Source organism: Argentina silus (assembly GCF_951799395.1).
Source record: "Argentina silus genome assembly, chromosome: 18".
NCBI lineage: Eukaryota > Metazoa > Chordata > Actinopteri > Argentiniformes > Argentinidae > Argentina > Argentina silus.
Genome location: NC_139672.1, coordinates 8,003,692 through 8,030,353, shown reverse-complemented (window position 1 = coordinate 8,030,353; position 26,662 = coordinate 8,003,692). Strand labels below are relative to the sequence as shown.

General features: G+C 47.1%; 3 protein-coding genes across 4 annotated transcripts in view; 2 read left to right on the top strand and 1 right to left on the bottom strand.

Annotated features, from left to right (window-relative positions):
• Positions 1-495: 495 nt before the first annotated feature.
• On the bottom strand, positions 496-6,678 carry sugp1 (SURP and G patch domain containing 1). Of its 2 annotated transcripts, none has more exons than XM_083690273.1 (14): positions 6,620-6,678; positions 5,805-5,967; positions 5,474-5,580; positions 4,998-5,246; positions 4,754-4,877; positions 4,507-4,610; positions 3,846-3,969; positions 3,239-3,609; positions 2,966-3,072; positions 2,526-2,703; positions 2,159-2,265; positions 1,703-1,848; positions 1,423-1,552; positions 496-1,158 (listed from the first exon to the last, which is right to left on the bottom strand). In XM_083690273.1, the coding sequence occupies exons 1-14, from the start codon at positions 6,636-6,638 to the stop codon at positions 1,132-1,134; spliced, it is 1,956 nt and encodes a 651-aa protein (XP_083546399.1). In that variant the 5' UTR covers positions 6,639-6,678; the 3' UTR covers positions 496-1,131. The 2 variants fall into 2 exon arrangements, with proteins under 2 accessions (XP_083546399.1, XP_083546400.1); XM_083690274.1 differs by having other exon boundaries at positions 3,846-3,957.
• Positions 6,679-6,787: 109 nt separating this feature from the next.
• rnf126 (ring finger protein 126) lies at positions 6,788-12,413 on the top strand. Its single transcript, XM_083690669.1, has 9 exons — positions 6,788-6,872; positions 8,018-8,076; positions 8,446-8,506; positions 8,597-8,832; positions 9,225-9,302; positions 10,105-10,174; positions 10,470-10,563; positions 10,651-10,766; positions 10,976-12,413. Exons 1-9 carry the CDS (start codon positions 6,798-6,800, stop codon positions 11,126-11,128), a joined length of 942 nt encoding a protein of 313 aa, XP_083546795.1. The 5' UTR covers positions 6,788-6,797; the 3' UTR covers positions 11,129-12,413.
• Positions 12,414-15,847: 3,434 nt separating this feature from the next.
• LOC310818576 (potassium/sodium hyperpolarization-activated cyclic nucleotide-gated channel 2) overlaps positions 15,848-26,662 on the top strand; it is a gene marked incomplete at both ends in the record, with an annotated part of 23,492 nt that continues 12,677 nt past the window's right edge. The window contains 3 exons of the mRNA XM_083689565.1: positions 15,848-17,067; positions 19,047-19,470; positions 22,558-22,719. Coding sequence (XP_083545691.1) covers positions 15,848-17,067; positions 19,047-19,470; positions 22,558-22,719 — 1,806 coding nt within the window. The remainder of the gene's footprint in view (positions 17,068-19,046; positions 19,471-22,557; positions 22,720-26,662) is intronic.

Here is a 26,662-nt window from a genome sequence, read left to right as displayed (position 1 = left end):
TTTTGCTTAGCTGTGCAATCAGGGTTATATTTAACCGGCGTAAACCCCTGGGAATGGCAAACTGAAGGTCTGATTTCACAGATCTGTTACCCTCCTCATTAGAAGACCACTGTGGCTGGGAGTGATAGATGGGGGGGTTAGGATACCTCCCTGCCCCAGGTGGCCATACATGTGTGGATATACATATTATCTAATACTAATGGTGTTGAGTTGCAGGTTATTGAGGAAAATCTTAGGCAACTCTAAGAGGAGGCAATGAACTCTGCAACCCACATACAAGAGGGTATTTCAACAACTTCTAATTGCCCCACACACACATGCAATACAAATGGTCCTTTCTTGCCATTTGCTGAGTGTAAGAAGGACATTTCTACTGATAAAAATAAGCAGTCCAGCAAAGTACACAGGGAAATATAAGTTTGATCTTGACTGAAATCCATTTTTCATGGATGCCAGTCCATAAAAACAAGCATTCTCTACAACTAAACATTTCACAATGGTCATATTTATTGTTTACAGGGAAGCATATTACATTCATTGCTTGCATTTATGACATACAAAGAATGGTGAAAACACTGTTTACACAAGAATGTTGATAAACCAACCTAACATAATTGTGTACAGTGAGAACTAACAACAAAGGCAAGCAGACCATTTACAAGTCAACTGAACTGATGTGTCTTTTGGTTAAGAATACTGCCAAGTCGTCAAGTAAAGTTTTCAATTGGAGCATGAGAGAACATAAATGAAATCCAAAATTAAAATCAAAACAAAGTAGTCACAATACAGAAGAAGGGGACGCAGGTTGTTACATTGAAATGTCAGATGACAGTAGTGAACCATAACAATGCTACCTACCCTAACCATCAGATATAGCAAAGAGGATGGGTGGATTCAGCAGTTGGATTCAAATGTCAACTGATGACCAAAAACAAAACAATTATATTAGATCAAAGAAATCTAGCTTTCTTACTCTCCATCTGAACCCATTTATCAACCACCATAAAATTCCATGTAATTCAACGTCCTACAGTGTCTGTTTCCACAACAAAGAAAACGGAACCGCTGGCGGTCGTCACAATATGCCCGTGTTTGTGGTTTAAAAAGAGACATGACCAGGAACAGGCTTCATTAGTAGTACGGTCTCCTTGGGTTATTCTGAGAAAAGAATAGACAGGGTGGTCAAAGCAAGACCAGGTTATTCGATAAACATTTGTACAAAAGTATAAAAATAGACAATTATCCCAAACACGTAAATACGTGGTCTTTTGGATGAAATCGAGGAAGGATGAGATTCTTCTATGACATGCATATCAGGCACATTCATAATGTGCTAATGATAAATATATTGATGTGTCGCCTAATATATATTTCACTATATATCATGATATATCACGCAGCAAGTACGATGCAGGTGCTTACCAGTGGGTTGGGCCTGAAGCGATAAGCTAGCATCATCCTCTTCCTGAAAGCGTCGTATTCGTCGTCATGTCCTGAGAGCTCAGCCGGCCGGTCGACTCCAAACCCTGCCCCGTCCACAGCCGTGGTTCCCCTACAACAGACAGGACACTTGAGCTAGTCATGTGTGTGTTGCTGTTTTTGAAAGTGTGTAATGTGTATGTCTGTGCGAATGAATGAATGGGAGTGTATCCAATAGTGTGTTTGTGTGAGTATGTCTGTGTGTGTATTTGGCTGGCCCCACCTGTGTACAGGGGCCTTTATACCCTGTCCGTCAGAGCCAAGGCCATCTCCATCCTTCCAGCCCATCTTCATGAGCATCTTGAAGCCGAGATTCTCCACCGTCAGTTTAAACTCCTTGTACTCTGAGTAGTCAGGATCACGACCCTCCTGTAGGTCACAGGTACAGAAAGGGAGACAATGAAGAAGAACACCAGAAGACAACTACAATGGGCCATTCAGCCCGGCCATTCATCTTTTCCCAAGGGGAAAATAAAATGGCTTCTTCTCCTGGTGTCTTGCCTTTCATCCTTTCCTTTCTCCTGTAAGTTATTAGATAAGTTAAGATGATGCTTCTTTCCAATGACTTTCACCAACAAAGTGATTACTTCAAGGAAGACCGGGAGGGAAGGAGGAACGAAGGAACGGAGGGAGGGAAGAATACTTGTTTTAAGTACTGGAACAGGTTCCAAGGACTGACCTTGAGTGCCTTGAAGGTCTCCATGAACTTCTCCAGCTCCTCAGGAGGCAGGAAGTCACCAATGAAATGCTTCCCCTTCCCCATATCCGTCAGAGACTCTGCCCACTCTGGAGGGGAGGAAGAGGCAAGCAGCGGTCATGTTAGCAGCACCGACTTGGATCCCTTTAAGTCTTTCGTGGAAATAATTTATTCATGTCAATGGGGAAACTTGTGCAAGAGATCAAAGTGACATGAACAGACCTCAAGCAGACCTGAGCTCAATTGAACTCAATAAATAATTAAAACTTACAGAAACGGAAGAAATGGTCAGCTGTAAAAAAAAAAAAAAAAAAAAAAAAAGACTCTTAAAATATGGGTCCCGTCTTACCGCGCGTCTTCTCCATCTCCATGTGGCGCAGACGGTGCTCCCAGGTGCCTGCCTCCTGGTCCAGCTCCTCGTCGCTGTCGTACTCGTGCTGGTGGTCTTTCACGGCCCTCTCCCACATCACCTGCATCTCCGCCATGGCGCGCTTGTGCTTCATGATCATGTCAAACATCTCCTGCATCTGTAAGGTGGGGGGAGCGGGAAGAACAAACAGCCACGCGTGGTCCGAAGTGGACACACACCTCAGTCAGGGGCTTTGGGACTCATTATAAAAGGTCCCCGGAGTCAACATTGGGAACTGCAGATACCAAAACCATTCAATTGACACCAATAGAGAACGAAACCCGTTAAGATGGGAATCAGATGATCATTTGGTGACCTGAATTTTATTATTTACTGTGGTAGATTTCTCATGTCCTGTAAATTGTGCTGTCATTCAGTACCTCCTGTTGTTCTTTGAGTTGTTTCTTCTGGTCCTCTGAGAGCTCTGACACTCCTACCAGACCCACAGGCTTCCCCTTCGCATAGCCCAGACCCCGCAGCTCCTGGGCTATAAAACACACACACAGCAAGGTCTACACATATACACTTGACCTGTTTGGTGTGTGAACTAGAGAAGTGTGTGAGTGTGAGTGTGTGTGTGTGTACACACACCAGAGAGACAGGGTGTGTGAGTGCAAGTGTGTGTGTGTGTGTGTGTGTGTGTGTGTACACACCAGAGAGACAGGGTGTGCTGGGGTCTGGCTGGTGGGCCTCCTGAGGCATGATGATGGGAGGCAGGGGTAGGTCCACCTTGTCATCCTCCGACCCCCAGCGACTCTTCCTCTTCCGTTTGACCATGGGGGGCGCTGCCTCCTGCTCCTGGGGGGGTAAGGATCCGGGGTTCATCTGGCTGACCAGGTGGGGGTAGTGGACAGGTGCTGGAGGGGGCGGCGAGGCCAGTGGAGGGGCGGCCGGCCTCTTGCTCCCCCCACAGGACTCTGTAGCCGAGGTAGGAGGGGGGCTCTGGGAGGTTTTGGCCTGGCGGTACTCCTCCACTTTCTCTTTGTAGAAGTGGTGGGCTGGGCTTTGGAGGTCATATAAAAAACTGAGGGATGAAAAAAATAATTAAAAAGGGTTTTCCAAAGTCCAACACACTTTTTTTTCAGTCCAATACACAGCACAGACAAATGCACATTTTCCCTAAATCAATCCCTACATAAGCAGTGTGTGTTTTCAAATGGTCGGTCAGGACCACTGTAATCTCCTTTCGCTTCGCAGACAAATGCCAGATGATGACCAACACATTGAAGCCAGCATTTGCATGTCGACTAGCCTACTGACCTGAATGCGGGGTTGTCCCGGTTGTGCTGGGCGGCGATGGCTTCCACCTCTGGGCCACCGTTGGCCACAAACCTGGCCAGCTTCTCGGCCACCTTCTGGCTCTCCTCGTCCTCTGGGGAGGAGACTTTAAGCAGCCTATCAGTACTGGGGCTCAACTCACACTCTACTACCGTACCGTACTCAACTGGCCCCTCACACACCACCAGTCTACAGCCAGTAGGGGATGAGAAGAGGAGGGAGGAGGGAGGAGCGGGGGGGAGGGGGGGACAGGGGTGGTGATTGGGGAAAAGGATGGTGTGTTTTCCTAACATTGGTGAAAAACATGTGTTGTGACTTGTCTCGCACCATATTGGAAATGTTCAATAAATAACGAAGTAACATACATGTGGATTTGTGGTCTTGGAGCATTGCTAAGTGCAGCCACATGACGTGTGTGTGCAAAGGATATCATTACTTTTAACATAAACTAAAACCTCCTACAAGGTGACCTCATGTTCTTATCATTTAGGCGTAGACTTGTTCACACACAAAGTTAAGATTGTGTTCTTTGTAGTCATTATGGACTGAGAGAGAGAGAGAGAGAGAGAGAGAGAGAGAGAGAGAGAGAGAGAGAGAGAGGGAGAGAGAGAGAGAAAGAAAGATCTGTAACAGGTAATCTTACCTGGAGGACGTGATGGTCTCTCTGCTTTAGGGTTATCCTTTCTGAGTTCAGCAACTCTCTTTCTGTAGTATAGATACTCTCTGCTGTTCTTATCATACAAGAACCTGTGAAACAGAGAGGGGACAGATTATTCCACTTTGACTTGAATATGTAAACTGTCTTCAACTGACCACGGCCACCTCCTGTCAGAAGGAATACATTTGAATGTAGAGTTAAACACACTGGTAGTGCACTCATAAAGACTTACGAGAAAACAGGATTGTCCTTGTAGTCCTCCTTGGCCTTCCTCTCTAGCTCAGGCCCTCCCTCTGCCACGAAGGCGGCCATCTTGTCCAGGATGAGTCGGGTGTCTCTGTCCTCTGGGGGAGAGACTTTAAGAAGGCAATGAGTACAACTACTCTACGGGTACCTATGAGAAGATGAGTGGCGAGGCAACCTGGGGCAGGGCGGTAAGGCAAATGGCGGTAAGGCAAACCCAGGTCATGATTTACCTTTGACCTCCAAGAAGTTTGAGTCATCAACCTCCTCTTCTTCATCTTCGTCGTCTGGGGAGCAGAACACACTGGGCCTCGGGGGACGGAGGGGAGTCTTCTTGGACTGGGAGTAGTTCTTGAACTGGCTCAGCATACTGCTGATGCCCAGCCCAGGACGCTTGCCAATGAGGATGCTCTTCTTCTGTGGTGGAGTCACTCCTGACGATGGACTGGGGGTTGATGGGGCTTTGGAGTCACTGTTGTAACCTGGAGAGCACATATATCGGATAGAATTCAAGGAAGTCTTTAACCATGGCTGTTCTGTTATATATATATATATAATATGCGCCGACATATTTTCAGTTGAATTTGAAACCGATTGAGGCCACAAATTAGTAAGAGAAACATACACAGAATTAGGATAGAATTCGAATCAGAGTCGATTGTGATGCATGAACGGGGCCAGGCTGCAGAAGACAGCGAAAGGAACTAACCAGAATCAGGGGCAGGTTTGTCCTTCTGCATCTTCATGAACTGCTGTAGGAAACTTCCATCGTTTACAAAAGTGTTTGAAGTCCCTGGCCCCTGAGAACTGGGAGATCTGTCGGAGTAAGAGTGAAATGACAGAAAATGTGTTATTTGTATACATCTCGACTCCAGACCATTTCATTCTTAATTGGGCCAGTAAGTTGGAGATTCTTTGTCTGGTCATGTAGACCTGCATCAATTATTAACACTTTTAGAAGAAACCCTGGGGCTGTTTTCATGAGACAGGATCCTTTTGTGGTGGCAGTAGGCTAGTTGTTATGCCAGTGCATAATTTACCTCTGTGGCAGTTGTTTGGTGGGGGCCTGCTGACTCTTCTTAGCCTGCTCTGCCAGTTTAGCCTCAATCTCCCTCTTCTTCTGAGCAATCAGCTCCTCCTGACGGAGTATGTTCACACTCATCTTGTTCTTCTGCGCTGGCTGGTACTTCCAGCCTCCTCGGACTGCAGAGGGAGAACAAATATTTGCATTAGCCTAGAGATGGAATAGATTAGGAGCCTCTGAAATAGCTTGGGGCTGGAAGTTGTTGTTCTTGTAGGCTACTGATAACAAATAACGTTGATAACAAGATGGGATCTTTGTGTAGGGTTACTGTCTTGGCAATGGGTATTTCTTTGTCATGCTATGGCGCGAAAACGGACACCCATAGCAGCTATTTTGTCCGAAAACAACATATCTGCAGGATATCTAACTGTAAATAAGAACATATGGATGTAAACATTTAGCTAGCAAGGCAGATCACCAATCATGCGTGAGGTTACATTCATGTTATATTATAGCTACCACCTATTTGATCATGTGTTAGACATGGACAATATGCCAGTGTTTGTCTCACTAGCTAGTTGTCAACAACGACCATTCCTCTGTGGTTGGCGAGCTAGTGGGCGGTGGTGGCAGAGCAAGGCAGCAGCTGTGTCCTAGCTACTCCCACAACCAGCCACCTAAGCTAGCTAGCGGGATAAGCAATGTAAGATAGCAAACAAAACATTTGGAGGTGGCTAGCCTAGCTAGCTTAACGCCATCAGACAATTTAAACAAATATGGCTGTGTACAGCTCTCTGTCTTCACGTTTAACAGTTTATTATGAATATTTACCTGCGTCTCTGGACTCCATAGCCGTTCGTTCGAGAGCTAGCTCGCTAACCTCGCCAACACGTTTCCGCTTCCGTCCGTCACGCTAGCCAATCGAAAAGCAGGTACGGCAATTGCGAGTGATGTCCCTTGTAGCGACCCGTACACGTCCGATCTTGGTTGTTTCGTGGTGAACCAGAAGATGGCTGAAGCTCCCCCACGGCCCTGCCGGTTTTTCTGTCACCGATGTTCAGCTGAAATCAGCCCTCGTCTCCCGGTAAGCAGCGCGGTTAGTTTTGTCTCTGGAGTAAGAGCCCCCTGGCTGGCTCATATGTGTGAGGTACATGGTTCTCTTGCTGAAGCACTTGCTAGTACAGCCAACGCTAGCTAGCTAACCAGCTAACGACATTAACATTTGACAGGTGTGTTTTTGTCATTTGACAGCGTGCTAGCGATCTCTACCGAGTCAGAGATGCCTTTTCATTTTTGACATGTCACAAAAACCTGCCTCTGTGGTGTAGCTAGCTAGATAGCATGCTAGTTAGATAGCAATGTAGACAGTTGAAGGAACTAGCTAGCTTGTATGTTGGCCAAATCATTCCAGCAGCGAAGGCTTGGTTAGCAACCTGATCTGTCAGTGTCGGTCTGATTGAGACCGGTTTGGGACGGCTTGCCATTGTTGTAAATTGGGACATTGAGGTATTCAAATATGTTTAAGTTGGTATAATACTGTAATTTCAATGGCTAGTAGATTCTCCCCTGTAAACTGTAACTCCCATATCACAACTGTCACAGTTATGTGTACTAGCTACCATAGTACCAATTCCAACAACGTCCGACTTCAACAATCTGTTGTTAGGGAATAGGGCATTCATGGGAAGCTTCTTGAATTCTACAGTAGCTTTCTACCTGTGTGGCAGGTCTTTGAAAAGAGGTAATGGTGCTCAGAGATCTCTCAATAGCAATGAATCAAGCCATTGTTATAATGATCAACTGTGTAATAGGCCTGGCTACAATATGTCAATGTGTGTTAGCTAGAAGGGTTAATAACTTGCTTGATTTTGAAGTCAAGCCACACCTGGTGATAGTTAGCAATAACAGTCAAACTCCTGATGTGACACTGAGGGCAGTCACTCCACTACTGTCAATAATGACTCCACAGTGTACAGTGTGGAGACTTGAATCTTGGTCTGTTATTTTTTAACTTAACATAAGAAAGCATCACTGTATGCTGTAGGTTTTGGTGTAGGATACACACCATACTTCTCCAACAACACATTACATTGTATAGGCAGGCCAGACAACAAAACACATAGGCCTGGGCCTTAATGTGAATATGGAGAACAGAACTCACAAGTATTTGAAATTGATGGGTGACTCATTAGATGACGCTTAAAAGATGTGCTCATGTGTTTTCTGCAGGACTACACCTGTCCACGGTGTGAATCTGGCTTCATTGAGGAGTTGACTGAGGAGAGAAGGTAGAGTATCATCAACTGCCCCCCCCCCCCCCCCCACACACACACACACACACACTCCTGAGGGTAGTGGTTATAATGGGCATATGGTAGCCTACTAACCATCACATTGGTTCATAGCTGTTAACAGGCTTGGTTTAACTGAGAAGGAGGCTTTTTTTATTTTTTATTATTATTATTTATTTTTTAAATTTGCTGTGTGAAATGATGTGTTACCCATTTTTTCCCATTCATTTATCTTAATTAATTGACTTGCTTGAACACATACCTTTATGTACTGGAGTGCCAATGTACACAGATTCGACACCTTTAAACATGGTAGTTACACAGCCATAACACAGTCAAATCTGGGATTGTTTTGCTTCTGTGCAGCAATGAAAATGGGTCCACATCCACCGCCACCACCAGCGACCAGAACCGTCCGGCTTTTGAGGTCAGTCTGCTGTTGTATTAACGTTGAAGCGTATTTGCTTATATATCGTATACACACACTAAGATGGTGATTCTTGCTTTCCTCCCCCAGAACATGGAACACCAGCACCTGTTCACGTTCCCTCCTGGGTACGGCCAGTTCGCTCTGGGCATCTTTGACCAGAGCTTCGACCTGGGGGCGGGGCTCCCCGGGGAGGACAACCGCGACACGGAGAACCGGCGGGAACGGGAGATGGCGTCACGGCAACGGTACAGCGCCCGGCAACCGCGGGCGCGGCACTTCACTCGCCGGGGAACGCGACAAGAGGGAGTGCCCACTCTAGAGGGGTAGACATTTCCAGAAACGTTGTATCACATGAGGCTTTCCCATTTCTACTGCTTCAACACAACTCAAGGGAAAACAAATGTTATTATCCCTATCCACATTTTCATTGTGCCGATCACATCATCACACCCCAGTCCAACCGACTTAGAGCGTCGACACTCTTTGTGTTGGTTGAAAACTGTTTAGGCACGCAATGACTATTAATATTTGATATGAAAAATTGCAGTGTTTGCTTGTCCTGGGGAACATTTCCCTGCTGGCCCTGTGCAGAGGAAGCGAGACAGGAATGACAGCAGGAATTCCTACCTCGCCTCCGCTGCTTGTTTAGAGCCACGGTTCAGTTCCTTTAGGAATGAATCCAGGAAGTGACTCTCTGTGTTTTTCCTCTCTGCAGAATCATCCAACAGCTAGTGAACGGAATCATAGCCCCCACAGCCATGCCTAATATGGGGATGGGTCCGATGGGACCATGGTATGTGCACTGTGATGATGTCGATTGCAAAGTTATGTTTTTATTTATTTATTCATTCATACCGACTGACGGACTGCCTGGGGCAGAGGTTTCATTAAGATCATGGGTGGGACATGTCCCTCCTACTTTTTAACTTTAAAATGACATTTTATAGGAGAGGCTTTAAAATAGCCTGTCATGAGGAGAAAATATTTAGAGAATATGTTCAAAATTTAATTTTACATTTACATTTATGGCATTTAGCAGACGCCTTTATCCAAAGTGACTTACAACAAATACATTTGTTTAAGTAAGTGTATCATCTCTCCAACAGTCATCATAAGACAAAGTAATCAATGCTCACACCAGGGGCCATTGGCAGTCGTAATGCCAGAAGCCTAATGGGGGTGAAGAGGCCTCTAGGGTTAGGGTTAGTACCGGGGGGGTAGTGGGGGTGAAGAGGTCTCTAGGGTTAGTACCGGGGGGGGGGGGGGGGGGGTAGTGGGGGTGAAGAGGTCTCTAGGGTTGGGGTTAGGGTTAGTACCGGGGGGGGTAGTGGGGGTGAAGAGGTCTTTAGGAGGGACTGTTAAGATGTAGCCTGAAGAGATGGGTTTTCAATCTACAGCGGAAGATCGGTAGTGACTTCACTGATCAAAGTCGCCATAAAATATGCTCCACCTTATTGATATTAGATTTACCTCTGCTCTAGTGCTGCCTTTTATCAATGTTATTGTATATATATATATATATATGCTGTCATCTAACCTGCGCTTAAGCTGACTGCTGTGTGTTTGCATTATTGATGCATTCCCCTACTTTACAGGGGCATGCTTCACTCGAATCCAATGGACTATGCCTGGGGCGCCAATGGACTTGATGCGATCATTACCCAGGTACACAAACAAGTGTTCTCTACACTCCCCTGCATAACGGGATGAGATTACGGAGCAGTGAGAATGCACCGTCAACGACTTCAGGGGACAGTTCCACCATCTGCAGAATCCTAATTTATTATTAATCACTACAGGCAGGACATTGTTCTCACAGGAAGGGCACTGATAGACTATCATTAGTAACTGTTCTCTCTCTCTCAATCTATCTATCTGTCACTCTCTGTGTCTCTGTCTCTCTCCTCTCTCTTTCTCTCTCCCTCTCTCCCTCCCTCCCTCTTTCCCTCCCCCCGCTTAGTTACTGAATCAGTTTGAGAACACGGGTCCGCCTCCTGCTGACAGAGATCGGATAAAGAGCCTGCCCACCGTCCACATCACACAGGAACACGTGGGTGAGTCCACACACACACACACACACACACACACACACACACACTGCACTGTGTTCGGGACTAAGCCTGGTTCATCTTCTCTTCCAGGTTCCGGTTTAGAATGTCCTGTGTGCAAAGAAGACTACACTACAGGGGAAAATGTTAGGCAACTTCCGTGCAATCACTTGTTTCACAATGACTGTATAGTGCCATGGCTGGAACAGGTACGACTCTGACTAGCTCTGCTAACTCTGACGAGCTCTACTAACTCTGACTAGCTCTACTACATCTTTATTTATCTGTACACTAAACCAAACTGTAGAAAATGATCTCAGTCATACCTATGTGTGTGTGTGTGTGTGTGTGTGTGTGTGTGTGTGTGTGTGTGTGTGTGTGTGTGTGTGTGTGTGTGTTTCCCCCATTCTCTCTGCAGCACGACACTTGCCCAGTCTGCAGAAAGAGCCTCAGCGGACAGAACACAGCCACAGACCCCCCGGGGCTATCAGGAATGAACTTCTCCCCTTCCTCCTCCTCCTCTTCCTCCTCCAGCTCCCCCAGCAACGAGAACCCAGCCAACAACTCCTAGACCTCCTCCACCAACACACTTCCATCACACAACCAACACCTCACAACTTCCACCCCCCCCCTTTACCCAACCCAACCCCCCCCCCCCCCCCCCCCCCCAACAGACTTTACAGCCCACCTCCCACTCTACGGCTGGTGCAGGACAGGTGCCCACCTCAGCGGTCCTGTTCACCCTCTGCGGAGAAGACGGAAGATGGCTCGAGTCTGGAAGCGAAAACAATAAACTCAATGTGGACTATACCATCCCTTTTTTTTTTTTTTTTTAATTTTTTTTTAATAATCTTTTTATTGCGGACTTTGACACGTGATCATTCCTCCTCGTACTGAGAGTGTGTGTGAAGGCGGCGGGCGCCACTCCTCCTGAGTTGCTGCTGTCAGGAAGAGTGTGAAGAGGAGGTGGTTGGTACTGGATGAGGATGGCTATTGGCCCTGGTGTTACATTTACATTTTAGACATTTAGCAGACGCCTTTATCCAAAGCGACTTACAACAAGTATTTTGTCTAAAGTAAGTGAATCGTCTATCCATCAGTCATCATAGGAAAAACAAATCTAGGACCAGGGGCCATTGGCAGTCACAATGGTAGAAGAAGGAAGAGTTACCTTTTTTTTTTGTATTATATATTTTTTTTATTTACAGTAGAGAAACTCTACGGGGGGGCTAGTGGGGGAAGAAGAGGTCTTTAGGAGGGACAGTCAAGGTGTATCCTGAAGAGATGGGTCTTTAATCTACGGTGGAAGATAGGTAGTGGCTCTGCAGTCCTGACAGCAGTGGGAAGCTTGTTCGACCAGTGATGGTATATCCTGGGATCCTCAGAAGAACTGGAGCGGAATACGTTTGAACCGGAATGGACTGCATTTGAGACGGAGAAGGCTGGGGGGGCGGGGGGGGGGGGAGGGAGGGACACATTTTATATTCAAAAGAGACGTTTTGTTGTCGTTTTTTTTTCTTACTCAACTGTGGTGGTAGAGACTTCCATGCTGAAGGCATGATAGGTGTACATAGAGTATTCATATTTAAGACAATAAACGATCAGCCACTGTACAGCCAATGAATCCAACAATACCTTGTGGTGAGAACTCAGTGTATATACATCTGATTTTAGGATTATTTATTTGCACAGTTTTTGTTTTGCACAACATTCTGTTGGGTTTAAAGAATGTGAATTTTGGGAAACTACTGAACAAACCGTAGTTTTGCATCTCTGAACTTTTCTGTGCTGTGCATCAGTCATTTTAAGGCTCAACTGTGATTCTCACATTAAATTCTGAATTTATCAGCATTTTATCCACAGTTTTCAATATTCTCTATTTTCTTGTATCGTCACAGCATTACCTTTGACAAAAGCAGCAAACATTCTCTCTGTTTCATGAAATAGCCCCTATGAATTTCCATTAAAACAACATTAAAGATTAGTTGAAGTATTTTAGCTAGTATGATAATGTGGGCCAGTTTCACAAAGCTTTCACATAAACTCAACCCTTGAGGTGTTTCAGAACCTGAACTACATGAATCAGGCAAACATCTAAGCCGTCATATGAAGCCGTTCTGTTTGTAGGTGCATGCCTCTCTGTGGAAGTGGTGCCTCGCTCCAGAATACTGTTACAGCATCCTGTTTAACTTTCATTTAATAACCCAATCAACACGGCTTAATTATGAGCTCAGCTGGAGCCAATCAAAGAGCCTTTCCCCCAGGACATTACCCTGAAGAAGAAAGTGAGAGAGAGAGAATTCTGTCTCGGGAGACTGGTAGCTATGTAATATAGAAAAAGTGGCCATGAGAGAGAGAGAGACCGAAACCAGTGGATACCCTTCATAGTTAATATTTAACTCAGCCATGGTTTCACTTACCATTGGTTTTTATTTACATCTACGCTACTCAGAGGCATTTATAGATCCTACTGCTCTTTCCGCAAGGCTTGTAATGGTACACCTCCGCTTCTACTTTTAAACTGTTAGCCAACGTGTCAAAGTGTCAGCTCTCTTGTGTTCTGTCAGGCCCCCCACCCTGTGGCTCTGCAAAGTCATCTCCTTATCTGTTCTTCTGTGTAATTGTACCTCCCCTCCCCACCACGGCCCTATCAGCCTAAACTCATTATGACCCATTTAGAGCACTCTTATCTCTCTCTCTCTCTCGCTCTCTGTGTGTGTGTGTGTGTGTGTGTGTGTGTGTGTGTGTGTGTGTGTGTGTGTGTGTGTGTGGTGTGTGGTGTGTGGTGTGTGGTGTGTGTGTGTGGTGTGTGGTGTGTGTGTGTGTGAGTGAGAGAGTGTGTGTGTGTGAGTGAGAGAGAGCGGGTGAGACAGAGATCATCCCCTAGTGTCTTGCACTCCATCATCTGATTCGTTCCCTCACAAGAACAGGAGGAGTAGGAGGAGAAGGAAGTGTGTATGACTGTGGACCTTCCGCTAGATGTGTTCCTGTGTGATAAGAGAAGGGGGCGGAGGCCCGTTGAGGGCTGTTGTCTTCCTTTGAGTCTGAAAAGCTGCTGACCTTAAGAGAAGCAAAACATCCCACTGCCAGATCCATGGCTGGCTCCCTGATCTCACACACACACGCACACACACACGTACGCACGCACGCACGCACACACGCACGCACACACGCACACATACACACTCCTCCCACAGATCCTTGACTTTTGTTCGAAGTATTCTCCACATCCCACACTCCTTATCACACACTTCCCATATATATTTTCAACCACTGATTCATTGTTTGACGTCCCAATTCTGATTGGTTGTATGAAAAATAAGGTAGTTGACTCTGTCAGTGATTAGGCTCATTCACACCACACCAGACAGCTGCGCCATCTGTCAGAAAGGGTTGAAATGTTGTCCCTCTCTGGGATTCCTCGACTTGGTTCTTGTCCAAGCTTAATTAGTGTTTTTCTGTTGGAACTCTGCCTTTTATGCAAATTTAATCGAGAGCATCATCATACCTCTGTGTGTCATACCAGGAAGTGCAGTAGAGGCAGGCTGGCTCTGCAGAGAGGAACAGAGGCTGTAGTCTGGCAATCCTCAGCTCAGACCCACACAGCGACACAGTGAAAAGGTAAGGAGCCCGCAGCAACCTTGGAACGTCTGACTACAACCCCGTTGACACCTGGGAAACGTAGTTTAGCACAGTGGCATGGTTGTCTATGACACATTCAGTGAGTGCAGAGAATTAACAACCTTTGAATGTCATTGACATGGACTGATATGCCTGAGTGATTCTGAAAACTGTGTGTGTGTGTGTGTGTGTGTGTGTGTGTGTGTGTGTGTGTGTGTGTGTGTGTGTGTCTCCTCTCATGTAGGTACCAGGGATGAGCATGGTCTGAATGGAGCAGTGAACATCAGGTCACATTCATTGATTGAGTTATCTTGTGCATGACACAGTTTAGTTCAAGTACGGACTAAAAGTGCTCCAGGCAACACTTGGCTCATTTCTTTCACGATTGATTTCTCTTCCAGGCATCCATGTTGTCCATGTCAGCTCCTTTTCACGAGAGTAGCCCGTACAAAGTCAATACTGAAGAGGGTTTTAGTAGATGTGCTCAGATCACACGTTGTGACTGCTTTGATACAGAAGGAGAGTTTGATTTTCCAAATGACGCACTTATTTCCATCGTCTCATCATCCCAGACTCCCCTGACCGCAAATTGATTGGTAAATTGCATCAGTTCGATACCATTTTACTTGGAATTGGACCCAGAACCAAGAGTATATACACTATAATTTGGCAAACCACCATCCATGTCAGGTATCCATTACTTTCGCATTTCTATTTGAATAACAATGTAGACTAATTGTCATGGAACTGATAGTAATGTCCATTTCAAACTGTGTGGTCTGAACTCTGTGGATCTGACATGGTTCACCTGTTGGTATCCACTTGTTGTTGGAGGTGACAGGCATCTTACACAGCTCACAACCCCACTGGCACTCTACAAGTTTCAGCTGCCTCTAGAATCAAATCCTGGGGAAAGAAGGATGTGTTGCAAGCAAGAGTTATGTTCCATGATTTCCATAACCTAAGATATGTTTTTGGTGGCGATATCACACTATAGGCCTAACATCACTCCAAAGGTTGTATCTAATAGACACATTGTTTACTGTTTCAAGTATTCCCAGGAGTGACAACAGTGACATCAAGCCAATGGAACTAGAGGCCCGTTTTGAGCTCTCTCTGAGTGTAGTCCTCTTATATGGTCGCTAGAGAGCGCTAGGTAGCCGTTTTCCATCTTTATGGAGCGATTGTCATTGAAGACACCCTCTAAAATATGACATCATTGGTTCATTATTATTACGGCGTTTTTCATTGAGCTTTTGAACGCCGGGAGTCATTGAGACAATCACGAGTCATTACAGTTGTAGTCCTATCTGTTTCAACACAATGGTTTTCGCCGGCAGCCTGTTGAATATTCGGGAGGGGGGGCGGGGGGGTAAATCAGCATTTAATTATGGGCTGTTTGCTAAATGAGGCTGTGAGATCATTTAACGTATACATCACGGATGAACTGTAGGCTAATCGAATTCTTAGTCAGATGTGAGAAGGATATTGGAGTGGGACAACATGATCCCTGTGAAAGTAAGCACATCTCCTGTAGTTTGCAAATAAGTCACGTCCACCCCTCTTTTCTCTCCCTTTCTCTCCCCCCCGCCCCCCTTCCCTCTCTTACTCCCTCTATCCTCTACCCCTGATTGGTTTTCTCCGAAGATAATTGGAGGCAAAATTTGATATGCTCAATGTCATGGACAGGAATGAGGTTTCACCGGCATCTGCTGCGACCATGAAAAAGAAGGCGGCGGGCGGCAGCGGATGTAGCCACATCAGCGCGCCCAAAGCTGCCGCGTCCAACTGTACGAGAAGCAACAGTGGCAAGATTTGTGTCGACTCTGTCGCTACCGGTGCTGGCAGCCAAAGCGACCCGAGGGTGAAGCCGCCCGGCGTGGCCAGTAACGCCGTCATGGACGAGACGGAGGACGGGGAAGAGGAGTCCAAGTTTCAGCATCCGCGGCTGCGCCGAGCCGGGGGGAGCGGCAGTTGCGGTGGAGGTGGAGGAGGAGGAGGAGGAGGCGGCAGTATCAGGATGAAGAACTTTACGCCAGGAGGGGGAGCCGCGTCCGCGTCTACGGCGACCAAAAGGAACTCCAACCACGAGCCCTACCTTGTGCAAGCAGAGGACGCGCCTACCGCTTCCGAGCCCACTGTAGCTGTAGCCTCCAGAGCGACTGAGAACCTAGCAGCCTGTCCGGGAGATGCTGCCGGGCGCGGCGAGACCAACAGAGCGACAGGGGCGCAGGCGTCTGGAGCGGCGGTCGCGGTAGAGGCTTTAAACGCTGCAGCAGGTGATGGTTGCAACAGCGTCGCTCAAATTTCCAGCATGAAATGCAACAAAAACGGAGAATGCAGGAGGGACTCGGGTACCGGGAGCCTGCGCTCGATCATGTCCTCCAAACAGGAGAAGCAGACAGGCGGGTCGGGGAGGGCCGAGGACGGGGGGAACCTTAAACGGGGCGCCTGTAACTCGACCACTGCCAGCATGGACGGCTCCCTCACACCAGGCGGGTCCCTGACGCAGGGCCAGGTGGGAGACCCCGGCGTCACCCCGGTCTCCAGCGGCGTCCCCGAGAAAAGGGACTCCAAGGTGTCCTTCTCCAACGCGCCGAGCCGAAAAGCGTCCTCCTCGCTTCACGGTCCGACCCAGACCCAGACCCAGCAACCCAGGAACTCTGTCACCTTCCAGAAGCCAGAGGATGTTCCCCAGATCGTGGCCGAGGATGCGGACCCCCAAGGCAGCCAAACCACCTTCATGCAGCGGCAGTTTAGTAGCATGCTGCAGCCTGGAGTTAACAAATTCTCCTTACGCATGTACGGCAGTCAGAAGGCAGTGGAGAGGGAGCAGGAGAGGGTTAAATCAGCGGGCAATTGGATTATCCATCCCTACAGTGATTTCAGGTAAGAGTTAAGGGCTGTCAATTGTTGCTACGGGTTTGCATGTTACAGTACATCAATGTCATGAGAGGTAGGGCCTTCAGCATCATCAACAAGTTAGCCTACAGGAGGATTCAGGGGCCCAGAATTACAATGCCCATTGTCATTAGTCTACTTTGTTATACAAACAAAAGTAGTTTTGCCAGAATCATTGACACATTTCCATGATCTTTAGGCTGGTTATTACAGGTATAGGCTACATTTCGACTGCATGCATTATAATGCATGATATTCAATGATTTAGTGATGTTCATAAAACTATTGGCATACCCTATTGACAATGACACCGGTTTAGTGCTCTTGACCATATTTGAACGACAACCTGTTCGCAATTCGTCTTGACGAATAACGAATATTTCGTGTCCTTTCAAGGTTGTAAACAAAAGGCTATAGCCCAGTCTATTGCACGTCTGGGATATCCAACAAACACTCGCGTTTCAATACGTCAATTTGTCACTGGAATCCGTTGAAATCGTCTGAGCTCAAATGGATAGGCTTAAACCAAAGTCAATCGCCTGTTTGACAGTGTAGTTGTTATAATAATAGCTTTGTGGGGACCTGAGGCTGTATGTAGCGTAATAGGCTGTGCGCCAGCTCCTTGGCCGAGCACTGACTGGGTGTGTGTGATGCACTCAGTACTGGAATGTGACCTTGAGCCAAGTGTGCTAAAACCATAAGCATGCTCATTCGAGACATATCCGCCTACGACTTCCCCGGATCATCCATTTTAATAATGGGTGCGCTCTTGATTTATCACGACTCTATCAGCGATAAGGGAAAACGTACTTCTCACGCCTTTTGACACACATTTCGGGCTCCCCTCCCCTTCCGAGAGAGTCGTCGTGATGATTTTAGATGAGACTGTATCGCAAACTATGTTGTTTCTATGAGATGCAATTCAGAACAGTGCAAGTGCAAAACCGTGTAGTTTATCGCTGGAGTTTTAAGTCCGCCTTTTCAGCACCGTGGACAGCTCCAGTCAGAGTTGAGGCAGTAGTAGCTCCGTACTTTCGATTCACACACTGCTGTGTCCACTCTCCTCAGTAAAGCCTACGTATTTGTATCAAATAACGTTGACTCAGTGGAACACTTCACATGAGACCCCATTCATACAGGTGCAAGTTGACCGTAATGCTGACACGTTTTTCTGACTGTCGGTGTGATATGTGATGATGGTTTAGTGATGTGTGTGTTCAGTGCATGTTGCGTCAGTCGCAGTGTAATGACTCAGCGCTGCACCTGCAGTGAGCACCCTCTGACTGCGCGCGCGGCCTTGAACATGAAGCTACCCCCTCCCCACCCCCCTCACACCCTCCCTCTTACCCCGTCTTACCACCTATCATTAGCACCACCCAGAGATCTGGGTGATCTGAGAACCAACTTATGTTCATACTCACTCGCAATTGTGTCTTCTCCCAGCCTGCTGTGTATTCCCTGCTGTCTTTCTTGTTGATGAAACGCATTCATGTACAAATGCAAGTCTACATCTCGTGTCTGTTCTGATGGAGTTTCGTAGATGCCCTGATTACTCAATCAGTGATTAACAGCGTTAGTGACAGTGATGTGATTCATTTTCAGTTTTACTGTGCTTAACAATATACTTCTTCATACCAGGCGTATTGAGATCAGATCATCATACTCCTCTCTGTCAGTTTGTTTACACTTTTACTGGTCCCATCTAGGAGGTCTAGTGACTCTCAATTTTCCGTTGTTACTCTCTCTTTCATCTCTCACTCTATTTTTGTCTTCAACCCCTCCCCTTTTCTTTTCCTCAACTCCTCAACACACACACACACCCACACACACACACACACGCACACACACACACACACACACACACACACACGCACACACATATACGCACACAATCACACACACACACACACACACACACACACACACACACACACACACACACACACACAAACACACCCACCCATTAGGTTCTACTGGGATTTCACCATGCTGATGTTCATGGTGGGCAACCTGATCATCATCCCGGTGGGCATCACCTTCTTCAAGGACGAGACCACCACCCCATGGATCATCTTCAACGTGGTCTCCGACACCTTCTTCCTCATGGACCTGGTCCTCAATTTCCGCACCGGGATCATCATCGAGGACAACTCCGACATCATCCTGGACCCTAAAACCATCAAGAAGAAGTACCTGAAGACCTGGTTCATCGTGGACTTCGTCTCCTCCATCCCCGTGGATTATATCTTCCTGATCGTGGAGAAGGGGATCGACTCGGAGGTGTACAAGACAGCCAGAGCCCTGAGGATCGTCCGCTTCACCAAGATCCTCAGTCTGCTGAGGCTGCTGCGGCTGTCCAGACTCATACGATACATCCACCAGTGGGAAGAGGTAGGACCGCATCACACACTCACTCTTTTTGTTTTTCTAGGGTTCGGGGACAACGTGATGCTGTGATGCTGTAGAAGAAGCAAAAGTGTGTGTTCCAAGTGTGTGTTCAGCCCCATATGAGAATACATAGAATCACGTATGACACATTTTTTCACAGTACACACACACACACGTTCCTACGTGGCTGAAGAGCAAAGACGTGAGACTCACAGCTTGCGACAGGACGTCTGTGTTTGTCCCTGGTTATTTATCGGGCCAGGAGCGTGTCCGTGTTGTTGTTGATGTTGTTGTTGACGTTCCCGATCTCGTCCGCCTCCTGTTGAAATAGGTGTGATGTTGTTGGCAGGAGGATGGAGCTTCAACACACTTTGCATCCTAATTAGCGTTGGCGTCGTCCTCTCCCGTCTGGCCGTCTGACCCGCCGGTCCCAGAGGGCGTGTCCATCGTCCTGATAAGCAGCCTAGTAGAGGAGGCGGAACATGGTTCATCAATTAGGAGGACAGAGGAAGAACGAGTGGGGGGGGTGTAGAAAGGGTGATAACATGCCACACCAGGGGTCCCTCGTTACCTGTGATTCTGTTTGGCTCATTCATTTACAAACAATCACACGGTCAGATTACCTCGGTAGGTTCGGGGTTGGGTGTGAGTCTTTTGTTTTCGTCGGACGGGACAGAGGATGATCAGATCCCCGTCTCTGTCCTGAACTCTGTAGACCAATATCAATGGGCCCTTCTCTAGTCGATGTCTGATGTGCTGTTTGTCAAGGAAGTTCTAGGTTGAAATCCCTCATGTCGGTCTCTCCATCCCAGTACGACCAGGACACCAGAGGTGTACTGGTGGAGATGAAATCAGATCAGCCCACTCTCTCTCTCTCTCTTTCTCTCCTCTCTCCTCTCTCCTCTCTCTCCTCTCTCTCCTCTCTCTCCTCTCTCTCATGGGCCCGTATTGGCAGGATTCGACGTTGGTATTTTGCAGTGGTGCGCAGCGCAGCGGGGGCCTGCCTGTTCACTTGACCTTTGGGTAATTGGATTTCTGGAGACATGATGTGACAACCACACTGGGAGGTGGTGGTGCTGGTGGTGGTGGTGCAAGATGGGATAGCAGGGTACTTGGCATGCGTGGACGCTGAGTGTTGAGATCTGGTGGTAGAGTCAAAATAGACCAGGAGACAGATGGAGCGGTTCAATGATCCTGACACGAGTGTGATCTCTGTTGGAGGCCCCCCATGCCCGCCCCCCTCCCCCCGTTCTAATACTTCTAGAATGTACCCCGCCCTTCTCCCTGCCTGGAGTTATAGACATTGGACTGTATGTAAGTGGATGAGTCAAGATGAGGTCTCTGACTTTAGTGCTTTTACCATCCAGCTTTTGTCAGATCGGTTATGACTTCATATCGGGAAGGAGGGATGGATTGTATTTCAAAACCAAATCATTGTTGCTGATATGGTGGTGTCCATGGGGCTGGCGGAACCGAGTTGAGATGGCAAACTCACTCCTCCAGTTCTAATACCCCCAACCGTGCTGTCAAATTGCTACCTTTTCGATAGCGTAGCTAGTTGACATCGGGTATTTGAGGAGACGGTCATGTGGGTTGGCAAGCCAGAGGTCGCAAGTTCGAGGCTCGGTCGGAGCAACTCAAATTGCGGGGCTACTGTTTGTAACAACTTGACGTCTGTTTCACTGGCCATTGTGCTTGTGATAACCATGTCTCTGAACAAGGGTTAATTCCTAAAGCAGTCCTTTGTCTCTTTAAAAATAGCCTTGATGAAATATGAAGTGTGTTGGCAGTTGTCAGCTCGTGTAAACCCACTGTCAAACCTCCTAAAAGGTTGAAGTGGCATTTAGAGAAAGATCAGCTCATGTGATTCATGGCCAATCATGTCCCTCGTAGAGACACCAGAGACTAAGTCAACACCTCTCTCTCAGTGTCGATGAGTTTGCAGTGCACCGTCCTCTGAAGTGAACCCATTTCACCGTCTTTTATTTAGGAGATACCTTTATCGGGGTCGGTGTGCTGTTTTGTCTCCTAAGGCCACAGCATATTTTATAGATGTATTTTGGTATATTTTGTCGTCTTGAGATAGAGATATGTCCAGTCATTCAATCATTTTAGATATCGCTCAATCCATTTAGCAGAAATAATGATAAATGGTTGAGAAAGTGACTACCCTGTGTCTGTGGATGATTGATATATCACAAGGCATATCAGAATCAGAATCCTGATGGTTCCCTGTCCATCACAGAGAGAGTGTGTGTGCGTGTGCGAGTGTGCGCACGCCTCAGGCTTGCGTGTATGAATATGAGTGGAGTATTTTTGTGTGTGTGTGTGTGCGTGTGTATTTGTGTGTGTGTGTGTGTGTGTGTATTGTTGTGTGTGTGTGTGTGTGTGTGTGTATTTGTGTGTGTGTGTGTATTTGTGTGTGTGTGTGTGTGTGTGTATTGTTGTGTGTGTGTGTGTGTGTGAGAGAGAGTAAGTAGAGTGAGAGAAAGACTCCTGTCGCGTGTGCAGCAGCTCTGATTGATGTGTCCTATCTCTCTTTTCATGTCTCGTCTGTTCCTGCTGTGTCTGATGGTCGGCTGATGGGTAGCTGTCTCCCCCCTTCTCATTAATCAATCTTGGTATGGTCCAAGAGACAGGGCCAGACCGTGGTTCCTAAACGTGAGCTGCTCTTCAAATCCTGTCTCTTGGACTTGGGCCATGTAACAGAATAGCAACATAATGATTTAGTAAACAGACCTGCTCACTGAGTCTCTCTCTTTCTTCTTCGGTAGATGTTTTATTGGTACAGTGAATGATAGGAATGGAGGGATCCTTATGACATTTTGACCCCTAAAACCTTTATTAGGGACCAAACCACAGTACCACCCATCGACAGTAGATCCATCCTCTATGGCTACGAAGAACACTTTGTCCTACTAAGACCACTATAGACTACTCTAGATTACTTTAGAAACTGAGCTGTCTCTAGGGACCCCTTGCATCTTTAAGACCCCTCTCTCTTTCTCTCTCTCTCTCTCTCTCTCTCTCTCTCTCTCTCTCTCTCTCTCACTCACTACCTCCCTGTGTCTCCCTGTGTCTTTGTTCCAGATCTTCCACATGACCTATGACCTGGCCAGCGCTGTGATGCGTATCTTCAACCTGATTGGTATGATGCTGCTGCTGTGTCACTGGGACGGCTGTCTGCAGTTCCTGGTTCCTATGCTGCAGGACTTCCCCTCGGACTGCTGGGTCTCCCTCAACAAGATGGTGGTGCGTATCGAGAAAGTACACTTGCAGTACACCACTCTCTGGGCCCTGGAGAGAGTACGGGCCAGAATCTGTCTACGTATGCCCCCTAGATGAGATTGTTATGTTTTATTCAACCTATGGAACCTTATGGAATCATTTTGCTATCTAGGTTTTTGTCATTTAGATAGCTAGCTTTTTTTTTTCTACTGACTTCCACTGACTCATCATGTTCAGGCTATGATGGCACTGTGTCTGACTATTATAGGTAAATTAAATGATTGGTATAAAACAAGCAACAGTTCTGTAATAGCACCCAGCCGGCGAGCCAGACGGGTCAGAGAGGGAGCGGTGAAAAATAAAGCGGGAGAGAGAGAGACACATTAATGCTCACTTCCGGTGTGTGGGGCGATGACAGGGAAGATAAAAGAGGGAAACCGTGGATTTGGAATGTGTCAGGCAGCTGTGCACTTTGTTCTTCCTCTCTCTCTCTCTTTCTCTCTTTCTCTCTCTCTCTCTCTCTCTCTCTGTCTTTCTTTCTCCGACAGATAAAAGCAGGCTGTTTATAGGTCCATCCGTCAGTCTGGCCTTCTACTGGGCCAGGGGATAGCGGCCCAGTCTAGCCGCGAGGCACGGCTCCAAATGGGGTTTTAAACGGATTGGGTTCTGCTCCCCGCCATGGCTTATTTTTATTTTTTTTTCCCTTATTTGAAAATGTTTTTCCGGAGGGCAGATGTTGAAGTGTGTTCCTTCTGATCAACAAACAGAGCTAATATTCCATCACATAAATCCCCCAGCGGGTCTTAATGCAACAAGCTGAGAAAATAAGTGTTTTCCCTGGCATGTGTTTGGGGAGAGAGGAAATCCCCGTGGTATGATATGAGATGTCTAATCAATGAATCACGGGTGTCTTTGTACCAGATGGATATTTGGTATCCATAATCTCTAGTGTTCTTTGTTGTTGTTGTTGTTGTTGTTGTTGTGTATCCTACTGTTTATCCTACCTTCTCTTTTGACCAATGGAGTTGATTTACAATAGACCGCAGCACGACCTTGAATGACCATTGGAGGCTGGGGAGGATTAGGTGGCCATGAGGGTAAAAGGGAAACGTTTGGAATGTGCTCAGGAGTGAGGTCGGTTCTGGTTGACATGCTACGTTTTAGGAAATGTTCCGAACATTTCTGCCTCACAGGAGTATTCTGTCAGTTTTCCTCTAGGTGTGAAGTCAGCTATCATAAAGTGCGCCGACCTTTCCTGATAGGTGCTATGTCGTCCTAACGACTTTATAACACACTCAACGCTTTCTGACAGGCCGCTTCAAAGTAAAAAAAAAAACAACAACTCCCAGAGTCGATCTCTCTCTAATTGACACAGGGGAGAGAGTACAGCACTGTATTGTGTACTGTGTACTGTCCAAACTCCCTAGCCTGCAGTCACTCTGACAGCACAGGCCCAAAGCACTCTCCTCTCCTCCTCCTCCTCCTCCTCCTCTCCTCTCCTCCTCCGTATAATCAAGGGCAGTGTGTCTTCGGAGACCCGTCACTCTGAAGCTAAAGGCTGGTCGTGGCGTGGTGCAGGCTGCCCACCGCCCCCTGAGACCAGCCCCCCCCCGTTCAGTGGCTGACAAGTCGTAACATTAGCCACTGTGGTGAGGCCACACCATCCATCACGGCTACTGCCCAGAGAGGCAAGAGTACAGGCCAGTGGTGGGACCTACAGGCACTAACTCACAGAGGCAGTAGCGGCCCCGCTGGAAGTCGATGACAAGCGCAAACTGTAGAATTGGACAGACAAAACACCTCTCAAGCCGTAGGTTTTATGGGTGGTGGTACACTAATCCCTATGATGCAGTGATACTGCTAACCTTGACGATGAAGCAGTTCATCAAACGGTTCCAGTGGTACGCCCAATATGGCCGCTGGTACATCGACCAGAGAATGTTGGTTGAGAGATTGAGGGGGAGGGAGGGAGGGAGGGAGGGAGGGAGAGAGAGAGAGAGAGAGAGAGAGAGAGAGAGAGAGAGAGAGAGAGAGAGAGAGAGAGAGAGAGAGAGAGAGAATGTTGGTCAAGAGAGAGGGAGTGGAAGGTGTTTAATGGATAATGATAGTGACAGCATTGCTAACACACAGCCAGGGTTCTGGGTCTCAGCTCTTTAATGATTACTGTTTCACTAAACCCCACTAGATTAAAAGTCACATCATAGACGTGTCTCACTTAGACTCCAATTGACTTGTGCTGGTGTGTGACTAAAGAGAAACAGAGGTGCACTTTTAAACCTAATATCTGAGATGTAGAGATGCTTTGTATTTACCCTGTAATTAAGAACACATCGTTACACAGTAGCCTTCTTAAATGAGCTAACAGAATTAACAGCGGCAATACTGCTATAACTACATGTATACGCGTACGCCCGGTCATATTAGCCATATTGTTGTCTAAATTGAATTCCAGGTAATTAAAGGCTTTCTACATGCCCCCAGCAGGTAGTAAGAGAGAGCTTTTATTCAAGGCTCAATAAACGGATTAGACTTAATAAAGTGTATGTTTGCTCTGTCTGACAGGGATAAGATACAAAGGAAAGGATCACCTTAAACCCAATTACCTGATTTAGGGGGTTTTCTTTTGGGAATAATCCCACCCAATTCACATGTTCCTGCATTAGCAAGTATGCTGCGATAGACTTCATCCTGTGCGTTCGCTTACAAACACGCACGCACACAAGACAGTTAGCTGACCTTTCATCCAAGCGACTGACATTGCAGTGAGTGCATACATTTTTCAGTATATATGGTCCCAGAGGGAATCGAATCCACAACCTAAGCGTTCTTAGCGACATGCTCTACCCGCTGAGCCACAGCATGGGCCGTTTGCTCTTCTGTGGACTTCCCTTGCTGCGTTTCCACGGATTACATTCACGTGTGTGACTACCCCGGTGGTGTTGTGTTGCTGTGTCTGCTTTTCTACCTCCGCATGAAAAGCAAACATGCAGTAAAGACCCCTTTTATCTGAGCTGCTGATGACCCTCCTCCTTTTTATGAGAAAAAGATGAGGAAAAAGCGTAGGAATGGGTCCAGACCAATGATCTGGACAGATGAGGGTCCAGACGGACATCAGATGGCAGTCACACAGAGCTCCTTTGGAGATGGAAATTAATGAGTGTCTCGAAAGAGGATGTCTGGCCTTCTGCTCCCAGCTGAAACACATATATTACACAGCTCTCTGCCCAGTGCTGCTTTAAACAGAGAGAGAGAGAAGAGAAAGAGAGAAGAGAGAGACAGAGAAAGAGAAAGAGAGAGAGAGAAAGAGAAAGAGAGAGAAAGAGAAAGAGAGAGAGAGAGAGAGAAAGAGAAAGAGAGAGAAAGAGAAAGAGAAAGAGAGAGAGAGAGAGAGAGAGAGAGAGAAAGAAAGAGAGGGAGAGAGAGAGAGGGAGAGAGAGAGGCAGAGAGAGTGATGGGAGAGACCTGGCTGACTGGTCACTGTCAGATAAGCTGCGGTAAACAAGGCCACGCCAGCAGCTTTATTACATGTGTGAGTATTATATATATATATATATCTGCCGCTATCTGCTCATCTTATCATACCTCAGCCACACGCGTCCCTCCATTGCCTTCTGTTGGCTCCCGAACACTCTCTCTCTCTGTTTCTCTCTCTCTGTTTCTCTCTCTCTGTTTCTCTCTCTCTCTCTCTCTTTCTCTCTCTCTCTCTCTCTCTCTCTCTTTCAAGCTCTCTCTCTCTCTCTCTCTCTCTCTCTCCTCTCTCTTTTTCTCTCTCTCTCTCTCTCTTTCAATCTCTCTCTCTCTGTCTCTCTTTCTCTCTCTCTCTCTCTCTCTCCCCTTCTCTCAATCTCTCTCCGTGCCTATCAGTCCTACACAGAGCCCCGGCCCTGGCTGCTTTTGTTCAGAGGAGGGGTGGGGGGAGTGGGGGAGTGGGGGAGTGGGGCAGAATTGATGAGAACCGGGGGACAGC

Bases quoted from the DNA above. Each gene is read 5' to 3' on its own strand.
- rnf126 (XM_083690669.1), top strand. From the start codon at position 6,798: ATGGCTGAAGCTCCCCCACGGCCCTGCCGGTTTTTCTGTCACCGATGT. The intron at 8,833-9,224 runs GTAGACATTTCC...TCCTCTCTGCAG, and splicing joins GGAGTGCCCACTCTAGAGGG to AATCATCCAACAGCTAGTGA. The intron at 9,303-10,104 runs GTATGTGCACTG...CCTACTTTACAG, and splicing joins ATGGGTCCGATGGGACCATG to GGGCATGCTTCACTCGAATC.
- sugp1 (XM_083690273.1), bottom strand. The intron at 5,581-5,804 runs GTAAATTATGCA...TTACTCCGACAG, and splicing joins ACCAAACAACTGCCACAGAG to ATCTCCCAGTTCTCAGGGGC. The intron at 4,611-4,753 runs GTAAGTCTTTAT...TCTGTTTCACAG, and splicing joins AAGGACAATCCTGTTTTCTC to GTTCTTGTATGATAAGAACA.